The sequence below is a fragment of the Oryzias latipes genome (genome assembly GCF_053564925.1).
Source record: "Oryzias latipes strain Hd-rR chromosome 1 unlocalized genomic scaffold, Olatipes_Hd-rR_3.1 chr1_Y".
Lineage (NCBI taxonomy): Eukaryota > Metazoa > Chordata > Actinopteri > Beloniformes > Adrianichthyidae > Oryzias > Oryzias latipes.
This window is the reverse complement of record NW_027616335.1, coordinates 3,899,435-3,911,416: the sequence shown is the minus strand read 5'-3', so window position 1 is coordinate 3,911,416 and position 11,982 is coordinate 3,899,435. Positions and strand designations below refer to the sequence as shown.

General features: G+C 41.6%; 1 protein-coding gene across 1 annotated transcript; it reads left to right on the top strand.

The window, feature by feature from the left end:
- Positions 1-1,760: 1,760 nt before the first annotated feature.
- LOC144990224 (general vesicular transport factor p115-like) lies at positions 1,761-11,982 on the top strand. The gene is made up of 9 exons (XM_078943260.1): positions 1,761-1,880; positions 2,645-2,755; positions 2,943-3,061; positions 3,144-3,325; positions 3,398-3,519; positions 3,613-3,751; positions 5,015-5,169; positions 5,444-5,506; positions 11,959-11,982. The coding sequence occupies exons 1-9, from the start codon at positions 1,761-1,763 to the stop codon at positions 11,980-11,982; spliced, it is 1,035 nt and encodes a 344-aa protein (XP_078799386.1).

Genomic DNA, 11,982 nt, shown 5'->3' with positions numbered 1-11,982 from the left:
GGAGGATTTCTTTTTTTGGTGCTCCTCAAAGTTTCCCTTTGTCAAAGAGATCATGTATTTTTTTGTCTTTCATGTATGTGTATACAGCTGGCAATGACATGAAGAAAACTGCAGTGTCAATATAAACTACATCTCTATCCTTCCACTAATGAAATAAAGAAAGAAAAAAAGACTACATACAAACATTATGTTGTTAACCAGCATAGATGAAGTGGGATTGCCACCAGTTTCTGGTTGATCTATAATCAGGCTTTTCAATTTAAAATATCACCAGGCTGCAAGGTTTGTTGGTTCTCTTTTCTTTCAAGGCTTTGAAATTCTGCGGCGACTGATGAGAAGTCAACACTACATGTTCCTGTTGAACCTTCACACTTGCAGAGCTTTTTTGAGGGAGGCTTAGCACCTTGAAGCTCTCCACTCTTTAGTAAAAGTGAAACCTTTGGGTGAAGTCAAGACATGTTTGTCAAAACATACAACTTCAGCCAATCCCCACCACCAAGTTATACACAGAGATTTCTTATCTAACACAAGTTTATTATCTATGAATTGAGGGTTTTTTAACCCCGAAGGCAGCACACCTTCAGGAAGCCTTTATTTGCAATACCTCTTTGTGCCACGAGAGGTCCCTCTACACCAACTACTCAACCTGTTTACAGAATGACAGGATGTAAGAGCTCCAACATTTTTTCCCCAAAAGTTTTCTTTATTCAGAATCCTTTTTGGGTTTCCCATTTTATTGCAGCAATAATCAAATCCAGCCATGGGGTTCCTTTGAATAAAACTCCTCTTCTAATCTTGAGAAAAGTGTTCAAAAGAACACCCAGACAGACAGAATTCATTCATTCATTTATCTTAACCGTTTTTTCCCTCACAGGGTCACGGGTCTGCCGGAGCCCATCCCGGCCACTTGTATATGATATGGCTGTTGTGGTGTTATGCCATTGGTTAAACATAATTCTGTTAAAGAACTACAGGGTCGCATTGTTATGACGTCACAGCGGTGCGGGGGGCAGCAGGAAGGAGATGCTAAATGTGTTGACAGGGTGCACAAAAGCAGCAGAAAGTTTAAAGCCAAATCACATCCAGACGTCAAACAGAGCAAATCGTGGAGGCCTCAACACAGTAAACCAAATGCACAGTGTCATAGGTGCGGCAGCTCATCACCCCATCCAAAACGTGAGTGTCCAGCTAATGAAACAGTATGTCATGCATGTGGAAAAAAGGGACATTACATGAGAGTGTGTAAAAATAGGAAGACTTTGAGTGAAGTGGACTTTGGCAGTGTTACCAGCAATGGAGAGTCGTGGATGGTAAACATAATCATAAACAACAAAAGCGTGTCATTCAAAACAGACACAGGAGCTGATGTCACAGTATTGCCACTTCAGGTGTTCAAAGAAATCTTCAGAGACAGTTGCCCACCCACTCTTCAAAAACCAACCAAGCCTCTGTTTGGACCTGGAAGAAAGCCTTTGGAAGTCCTGGGGTTCACAGAGATGAGACTAAGGAAATGAGCTAAAGAAGCAAGAGAGGATGTGTACATCCTGAAACACCTGCACACAGCATTGCTGGGGAGACCTGCTATTCACAAGTTGGAGTTAGTTACTCAAATAGACACTCTCAGCATCGAAACACTAAAAGTCAGCTACCCAAAGCTGTGCAGCGGTCTTGGTGAAGTGAAGCAGCCATACAACATCAAGTTAAGACCAGATGCTCAGCCCTTCTCATTAAAGACACCTCGAAGAGTTCCATTGCCGCTCATGGACAAAGTGAAGCAGGAACTGTCCCGCATGGAAGACTTAGATGTGATAACCAAAATAGAGGAGCCAACAGACTGGTGTTGTGGCATGGTGGTGGTACCCAAAAAGAAAACAGACAAGGTGCCTATTTGTGTTGATCTCACACACCTCAACCTTTCTGTGTGTCGAGAAAAATACATCCTGCCATCAGTGGAAGAGACACTAGGCAAATTGGCTGGAGCCAGGATTTTCAGCAAATTGGATGCTAATATGGGATTTTGGCAAATTCCCCTTACAGAAGAGTCAGCCAAATACACCACCTTTATTACACCATTTGGCCGTTACTATTTTAGGCAGCTACCTTTTGGTATTGCTTCTGCTCCTGAACATTTCCAGAACAGAATATGAAATGTTTTTTTTTTTTTGCTTGTTTGGTTTTGTTTTATTCTTTAAAACATCCAAACTGTTTGGTGTTGGCTGTAATGGATACTAACACTTGGCATCATTTGACTGCCATAACGATGATTTCAAAACATTTGTTTACATTTATTATTTATAGGTGTGTTTATTATTTTTTGTTTGTTTGTTTGGCCTTCAGATGCTTATTAAGGCTAATTTCTTTCAAATATTTCCTTTTTCTGCTTGTTTTAGGGTTAGTTGTTAGTTGTTTTGTGCTTGAGCGCTTTAAAAAACCGTGGAGTTCATTTTGGGGTGTTCTGTGGTTGTGATTCGGTTGAGGTTTAGATGAACTCTGAACCCGATCGATTTTAACCCTTCTAACTTCCACTCCTGTGTTTAGTTCTTTGGGTCTGAAGTCTCTTTGTGTGAGCTGTTTAACATGCTTTTGATGCCTCTGCTCGCGTGTCAGAAGCTCCTCGTCAGACTCACTGTTTGGTTTTCTGCAGGGCAGCAAAGTCCAGACCAGGGTGGGCCTCCTCATGCTGCTGTGCACATGGATCAGCAACTGTCCCATTGCTGTCACGCACTTCCTGCACAACCAGGATAACGTTCCCTTTGTATCCTTCATCACAACCTTTTTACCTTCTCCCCCCTTTGACCTCTGAGTCTACATTTCTGCTTAAATGCATCTTCACATCAAATCCGACCTCTGAGCGTAAAGAGGACCCATGTGTTTATTGCTGGGGAGGGAGCCCCTGTCCTCCACTGGCTTCTCTGCATGAGCCTTGACTCTGAGTCCTGCAGCTGACGGCTCAGATCTCTGAGAACCTGGGAGAAGACGAGAGGCTGGTGCAGGGCCTTTGTGCGCTGCTGCTCGGCATCTGTATCTATCATAACGATAACTCACTGGAAAACTACACCAAGTACGTGTCTTTGAGTCACTTTAACATTCTGTTAGACTCAATGTTTGAATGAAAACACAGATTTTCTTCCCGTCGTCTTCAGGGAGAAGCTAAAGCAGCTGATTGAGAAGCGCATCGGAAAGGAGAACTTTGTGGAGAAGCTGGGCTTCATCACCAAACATGAACTGTATTCGCGGGCGGCCCTAAAGCCGCAGCCCGTCTTCCCGTCGCCGGAGCAGATGCTGTTCGACCACGAGTTCACCAAGCTGGTCAAAGACCTGGAAGGTCAGGGAGACCGCCGTCCTCATGTGCAAGTGATGGTTTGAGTCCCAGTTGACGTAACGCTGCTCATCACAGGGGTGATCACCAAAGCGGTTCACAAGTCCACCGAGGAGGACAAAAAGGAGGAAGAGGTGAAGAAGACGTTGGAGCAGCACGACAACATCGTAACTCGATACAAGGAGCTGATCAGAGAACAGGTTTGTCGAATTTGGCTTCTAAAAATGTTGCCCATTAGTCGTGGATTTGCTGTAGTCTCCAGATAACATCAGAGTTTGGACTGTGTGACTCAGGATGCTCAGATCCAGGAGCTGAAGGAGCAGGTAGCAGCTCTGTCCTCCCAGCACGAGCAGATGCAGGCCACTGTCGCACAGCAGCTATCCCAGATCCAGCAGCACAAAGACCAGTACAACATCCTGAAGCTGAAACTAGGTCAGTCCTCGTCCAACACGCAAAAGCTCACTCTGACACTTTTACAGTTTCTATAACCTTTTTGTTGGTTTAGAAATGATGGAGACATTCATGTCTGATCCTTTTTGCGCTAAAGAGCAGCTTATGTTATTAAAGGAAATTCATTTTCTTGTCTCTTATCTGCCTTTGAGGGAAAAGCTTCCACTGTAGCTGAAGACTGGATTTGTAGGGTTTTTATTTACACTTTGAAAGGTTTGAGTCACACGTCCCACAGAAAAAGTCACTTTTCCCTGAGCTTTTTCAGATTTTTAGTTTTTGATGATGGCTTTTGGTATGAAACGTTGCTGATTATTGTAGTCCTTTTTTTCCTGTTTTCCAGAAATGTAAAAGAAAGTCACTTCTTGGTTTTCAAAGCTTAACTTTGTTCCGTCTGTTGTGTTGCAGCAGAAGCTTTTTATTGCAGTTAAGACACAAACATGAATAACAACAATTTGCCATCAACTCCTGTGACCAATCACCTGCTTCCTGGCCCTTCTAGGCATTCTGGGTAGTGTAGTCATATCACATTACATGATATTTGTTACTGTGCCTGATTGGAAAAACAAAAAAAAACAGCCAGTAATCTTAACATATTTTCTTGCTTTCCTTTGACGGTAAATAATATTTTCCGTCTGTAAATTCTCCAAATCGGCTTAATGGTGGTGTAGTGGTTAGCACTCTCGCCTCACAGGAGAAGGTTTGAATCCTGGCCGGGTTCTTTCTGTGTGGAGTTGGCATGTTCTCCCATGCATGTGAGGGTTTTGTGGCTTCCTCCCACAGTCCAAAAAGCGTCTTCATAGGTTCACTGATGACTCTAAAATGTCCCCAGGTGTGCTTGTGTGAGTTTGTGTACCTGCAACAGACCGGCGACATGTTCAGGGTTTTAACCGCGCCTTTGGCTTGTGACCCAAAAAAAGGTTTAGCAGCTTCTGATGATGGAAGAAAATTCTCCAAATTAAAGTCTTGTTTAGCCTTTTAGAGTTCAATGAGACAATTTTGAGCAGACATTTTGATTTGAGAGATAAATCTTCATGTCTGCGAACCACAGCAGGTCTATAGTGCTGAATCAGCAGCTTCTATCTGACTCTCCTGTTTGTTTAAACAGAAACGGTGTTCCCGTCAGCCCTCTATAGAAATGAGACTCGTTTTACCTCAGAATGTAATCGATGCTTTAAGAACAGGTGTGTGGTATGTCTGAAGGATTGGAGTGTTTTGGTATGTAATCATGTGTATTGTCATCTTCAGGTAAGGAGAGTCCGAGTCAGGGGGACGGCTCCCAGCAGAACGGACTGCAGACCGAGGAGCTCTCTCAGCTCAGAGAGGAGCTGGACGAGCTCCGCAAGCAGCACGCAGTCCTGCAGACGCAACTCGCCGAGCGAGACGCACTAATCACCACCCTGGTTAGTAGATCAAGAAGATTGAGTGAGTGTGTGAGTGAGTGAGTGTGTGTGTGTGTGTGTGCTGGGATGAGGAGGATTCTAAAAACGTCATGAAATAAACCAGTAAATAAAATAATTTCTGCTGATTTGAAAAGTGACATTTTTGTTCAGATCTGAAGAAAAACCATTGCATCCGTTTTTGTCACCAGCTGTAATCTACTTCAATTTGAAGGTTTAAATGTCTTGAAATGTGATTCCTGGTATTTAATGTTTATTTATTTCATTGTAACTGTAGCAGTCGAGCTCCCAGACGACAGAGAGCCCGGCAGGAGGATCAGACAACACAGAGCTGCTGCAGGTGAACTGGGACTTTTTTATGTGCTGATACGAGTTTGCTCCAGTTAGTACATGAGAACAACGCCAAACTGTAAAAAGATCCGGTTCATGTCATGTCTGTCATGGAGACTTTAAAAAAGCACGAATACAGATACGCCACAGGGCAGTGTGCTGAGCCCTCATCTTCTTCACTTTGCTCCCTGTTTTTACTTTGAAAGTCCTAATGGATGTGGACCATCAGAGCAAGTGGTGCTCGGACACAAACCTCATGGAAAAAGCTTTCAAAAGCAGACCTGAAGGATCTCCTGGTTCAGATCATTGCAGATCCAGTCTTGATGGTAGAAAGAAGAGTTTGCTGACTATCACCAGCTGGTTAAGACTTTTCTGCAATCAAGGTGTAAAAAAACACAAACAAACCCCAAACTGCCTCCCTCCATCCTGTGAACATCTGCAGGAGCTCAGTTCCTCTTGACTGTTTGTCTGTCCGCTGCTGAAAGACCAGATCTTTCCCTAGAATTGTTGGAGTTGAGCATTTCAAACAATCTAAAAAGAGACGATCAGAACAGATGAACAGTTTGAACCGTTTCCATCTGGCAAACCGTTCAGAGCGCTAAAGTCTGGGACTAATGCTTTCTAAAGTCGTGCATTTTAACATAACTAAAATACTGCTATATTTTTCTCAAGTGATCGTTTTTTGTTAAGTCGCAAAGTCGGTTTGGTGAGATTTTTTTATCATTCTCACTGATCAGCTATCAGCTCAGTTTCAGTTTAGCTGTGTGGGACTTTGATCTCAGAGCTATTTAATACCCCGCCTGTGGTTTTTACACAAACCACCTGGGGCCTGTTTCAGAAAAGAGGTTAAGTGTAAACTCTGAGTGCATTAACCCTGAAATCAGGGAAACCCTGGGTTTTCTGTTTCAGAATGGGAGGTTTGTTAAACCAGAGAAAGCAGATTAAGTCAAACCCGTTTCTGAAAGAGAGGTAACTTATACTCGGAGTCAGTGTCCATGGTTACTTATGCTGTGAACCTAACCTGGTCGGGAGCAGGTTTTACTCTGTAAACTCAAGGTTTCTGCCGGTCCCCTCCCCTTTTTAAAGACGAAGCGGTATGTTTCGCTTTAACCTTCATTGCCCAAATGTCCGTCACACAGAGACGGTCTAAGTGACAAGAATGGCTTGTTCTTTCTTGGAGGACCCAATAGACGAGGAGGCTGCATTAATTCGTAGAGAATTATATTTACCTCGTACGAGGATTTTGAGAAGACTCGATTTTTTGTCATTTCCCCATACGTTTTTGTTTGAGCGTTACCGTTTTTTGTTGCAGTCAATTACATATATACAATGAAAACAACATTAGATATGTATTGCTATGTAGATGTTTCATATGTCAAATATAGTCAACAAAGCCTACATCCATGACATGCTCAAATTTGACCTGATTGAATTATGTTTTTATACTTCATTTTTAGCTGCTGCCATGTTCTTTTAATTCCTGCAGGATTGCATCTACATGAAAATGAAATCAGGGACATTGAATTAGATTAATGTAACAATTACTTTTTGGAAACACAATTTGCTAGTACTACTTACTTTCTTATTCCCATATAAACCTATACCACTTGATCAATACAAGGGTAGTGTTGCAGCGTGTGTGTGCTGAGCGGGGTGCGATCCACGAGAGAGAAGGGGAGGGGCGATTGCAGGTGCAGATGGGGGGGGGGGGGGCGTGAGCACGGAGCGGAGGTGTGTGCGTGGTATATATTGTGTGTTCGGAGGACGGAGCACTTAGTTAAATAAAGAGAAGGTGTCATTCCTAGAATATCTGTTTTGGAGTCATTCTTAATCCGCTCTGGAGGTTGAGGGTTTCGAACGGGAAGTGAACCCCGAAGGAGAATTCCCTTCGGCCCTGAAGGAAATCTCCCCTGCGCTTCTGACCACGGTCGGTCGGAAAGACGAGAGAAAAGAAAGGAGAAGTTTTCGCGCAGCGAAAGGTTCAACAGTAGACAACAGTTCACTTTTAAAAACACAATTGCATGTATTAATATTAAACTGACCAACGTTTGCAAGAGGGGAAGGTTAACAAAAAAGTCCTCTAAACATTACCGACGTTAAATGCATTTTCCCCCCAGATTGATTCTGTACACTATGCAGCATTTCATGCATTTACACCAGGAATGACACTTCAAAAGTACACCTAAATATCACCCTTTTTTATTTCACTCCTTACGCTATTTAAAAAGTTATTACAGCCAATATTTTTTAACAATGATTTAAATGCAAACTTAGGCATTAACTTGAGCAGCTATGTTTTCCCACGCTAACTGTCTCTGTTTTGCAGATGCAGCGGTGTTGCTTTTCTTCTGGAATATATGCTCATATTCACTGTAACTCTGCAGCAGCACGTCAAGTTCAGCTGGAGAAAAATACGCAGACCTCTTTTTTTCACGGTTGCCATGGTGACTCGTGATATCTGCGCTCCATTGATAATGGCTTCTTATAGTCGCGGTGCGCACGCTCAACTCCGAATCAGTCCACTCAGAGTTGATTGACCTAACGTGGATCAGCTTCTCTGAAACAGAAAACTCAGAGTTGTTAATCTCCCGATTGACCAACTCAGAGTTTAAGTTCAACCTCAGAGTTGGTTGAACCTCCTTTCTGAAACAGGCCCCTGGTCTGAGAAAGTCTGTAGTTGTTCCAGCAGGAGGAGTAAACTCACCGCCTGTGAGGCATGACTTACAGAGGTACCTTTGGTGCTGAACCTTTATTTAACTCTCAGGAGTCTAAGGTGGAATTCAAAGTTTTTGTCTCCTTTGGAGTTTGATGTTTTCACCTTAAAAACTGTTGGTCATTTTTTTTCAGTACGACTTTACCAGGGTGTTTTAGTTGTCATTTTGCTGTATGGTATTAACGCATTTGACCTGAAATCATACTAAAAGAAACCCAAACTCATGCAGATTTATTTTTTTAGCTTGAAAATACAAATGTTTTGTATAATTTATGATTAACTATGTAGACATTGGGCAAAGCGTTCAATGCAAACAAACTGTCAGACCTTTCAGTACAGATATGGGTTCAACCAACTCTGAGGTTGAACTTGAACTCTGAGTTGGTCAATCGGGAGATTAACAACTCTGAGTTTTCTGTTTCAGAGAAGCTGATCCACGTTAGGTCAATCAACTCAGAGTGGACTGATTCGGAGGTGAGCGTGCGCACCGCGACTATAAGAAGCCATTATCAATGGAGCGTAGATATCACGAGTCACCATGGCAACCGTGAAAAAAAGAGGTCTGCGTATTTTTCTCCAGCTGAACTTGACGTGCTGCTGCAGAGTTACAGTGAATATGAGCACATATTCCAGAAGAAAAGCAACACCGCTGCATCTGCAAAACAGAGACAGTTAGCGTGGGAAAACATAGCTGCTCAAGTTAATGCGAAAGTTTGCATTTAAATCATTGTTATGAAATATTGACTGTAATAACTTTTTAAACAGCGTAAGGAGTGAAATAAAAAATGGCGGTATTTAGGTGTACTTTTGAAGTGTCATTCCTGGTGTAAATGCATGAAATGCTGCATAGTGTACAGAATCAATATGGGGGGAAAATGCATTTAACGTCGGTAATGTTTAGAGGACTTTTTTGTTAACCTTCCCCTCTTGCAAACGTTGGTCAGTTTAATATTAATACATGCAATTGTGTTTTTAAAAGTGAACTTTTGTCTACTGTTGAACCTTTCGCTGCGCGAAGACTTCTCCTTTCTTTTCTCTCGTCTTTCCGACCGTGGTCAGAAGCGCAGGGGAGATTTCCTTCAGGGACGAAGGGAATTCTCCTTCGGGGTTCACTTCCGTTCGAAACCCTCAACCTCCAGAGCGGATTAAGAATGACTCCAAAACAGATATTCTGGGAATGACACCTTCTCTTTATTTAACTAAGTGCTCCGTCCTCCGAACACACAATATATACCACGCACACACCTCCGCTCCGTGCTCACCCCCCCCCCCCCCACCCATCTGCACCTGCAATCGCCCCTCCCCTTCTCTCTCGTGGATCGCACCCCGCTCAGCACACACACGCTGCAACACTACCCTTGTATTGATCAAGTGGTATAGGTTTATATGGGATTAAGAAAGTAAGCAGTACTAGCAAATTGTGTTTCCAAAAAGTAATTGTTACATTAATCTAATTCAATGTCCCTGATTTCATTTTTATGTAGATGCAATCCTGCAGGAATTAAAAGAACATGGCAGCAGCTAAAAATGAAGTATAAAAACATAATTCAATCAGGTCAAATTTGAGCATGTCATGGATGTAGGCTTTGTTGACTATATTTGACATATGAAACATCTACATAGCAATACCCAATGTTGTTTTCATTGTATATATGTAATTGACTGCAACGAAAAACGGTAACGCTCAAACAAAAACGTAAGGGGAAATGACAAAAAATCGAGTCTTCTCAAAATCCTCGTACGAGGTAAATATAATTCTCTACGAATTAATGCAGCCTCCTCGTCTATTGGGTCCTCCAAAAAAGAACAAGCCATTCTTGTCACTTAGACCGTCTTTGTGTGACGGAAATGTGGGCAATGAAGGTTAAAGCGAAACATACCGCTTCGTTTTTAAAAAGGGGAGGGGACCGGCAGAAACTTTGAGTTTGGAGAATAAAACCTGCTCCCGACCAGGTTAGGTTCACAGCATAAGTAACCATGGACACTGACTCCGAGTATAAGTTACCTCTCTTTCAGAAATGGGTTTTACTTAATCTGCTTTCTCCGGTTTAACAAACCTCCCATTCTGAAACAGAAAACCCAGGGTTTCCCTGATTTCAGGGTTAACGCTTAGCCTAGCTAGCAGTGCTAATACGGAGATCGGTGCAGAGTCTCTGGTGCAGCAAATACATTCATTTCTCACATCTAAAGGAATTTCCCTGGATCTCAATACCATCGAGACCTGCCACCTGCTCCCCAGGATAAAGGAGACGGATAAACCAGCGATCCTCATCAGGTTTGTGAATCACAAACACAAGCTAGCTTTGATGAATCAACGCAAAAATCTCAGAGGATCTGCTGTTTATCTGAACGACTATCTGACTAGAAGGAATGCTGCAATCTCAAAACATGCACGGCTTCTCAGGAAGCGTAAGCAGATTGAGAACACTTGGGTTAAAGGCTGCAGGATTCATGTCAAACCACTCGGTCCACTGGACCGGGCCAAGGTTGTGGTTGTGAACATCATGAAGGACTTTGAAAAGTGCTTGATTACGGTTGTATGAAACAACGTGGAGTAATAAATCAAAGAGCCAAATAATTTCAAGAAATATGACGCCTGGATTCCTCACTTTCTCCATACGTCTGACGTCACCTGAATAACAGCAGAGTTCTGACCTGCAGACAACTTGACCTCAACTTTCACCGCAGCTGATATCAGCTGAAGGATATGGACCTGAATCTAATGTCTGCAGACATAGCATCGAAGAGAAATGTAAACTGTTTAAACCCAGAAGATCGGCTGTTATCAGTAAAAGAAGAAATGCCAACCTTGGACAATTCGACAGTTTATGGACCCTTTTTATTTTTTCCCCTACAGCATTACTTTATTATAAAAAAAAATAAAAAAAAACAAAAAAATATATAAAAAGAGTAAAACAAATGATTAATCACTTTTGAAAATTGTTAAATTGATTGACTTTTGATATTACTTCACTAGCTCCTAAAATTGATAAATTGATTCAAAAATCTTTCCTAATGTATCATAACTTTGCACGTTTTTAACTTTTGATACTTGATGAAATTTTGCTATGAAAATTCCTGAAACAGTGTTGTGTCTATTTTACTGATATAGTATTATGTTTTAAAGCATATGAATGACTTTTAAAAGTAACATAATTTGCATATATTTCAGATGACTGATCTGCATTTGTCATGTTGATTTCTAAAATAGTTATTTTTGACGTAGTACTTAAGTAATTCATCTTTGGCATGTGCTTTATTGATACCTTATGATTGTTAATTCTGTCTGATAAAACCTAGGAACCGGATATTGATAAATCATGTAATGAAATGGTTATAGTATAACGGGGTGGGATTATATAAGTTCGCTTCCTTCCACTCCCTTTCAAGCAATATTTATTAATTATGTTTAATTATCCTAAGTTTGATTAGTTACTGTATGAATGTATAACTGATGATTAAATTGCTTTTGTGTATTACTTCTATTTGATTGCTTGAAATAAACCATTTCAAATCAAAAATCAAATCAAAATATTTGGCGAACATTAAAGCCATTTTTAAGCAGCCAGAAATGCCTTCTCAAATTCTCTGAAATTCACAGACTTTTACCCATAATCCTTTCATCAATCCCTTTCCAAGAAAAGACTGGTTAATGCTAGACGTGTCAGGTTTTAGACACAAATAGTTGTATTTCTTTACAGTCACCAAGGCGCTAATGGGAGTTCCTTGTTTGTCTTCTGTTGCTACAGGAGCTGGAGGCTATTTTTGTTTAA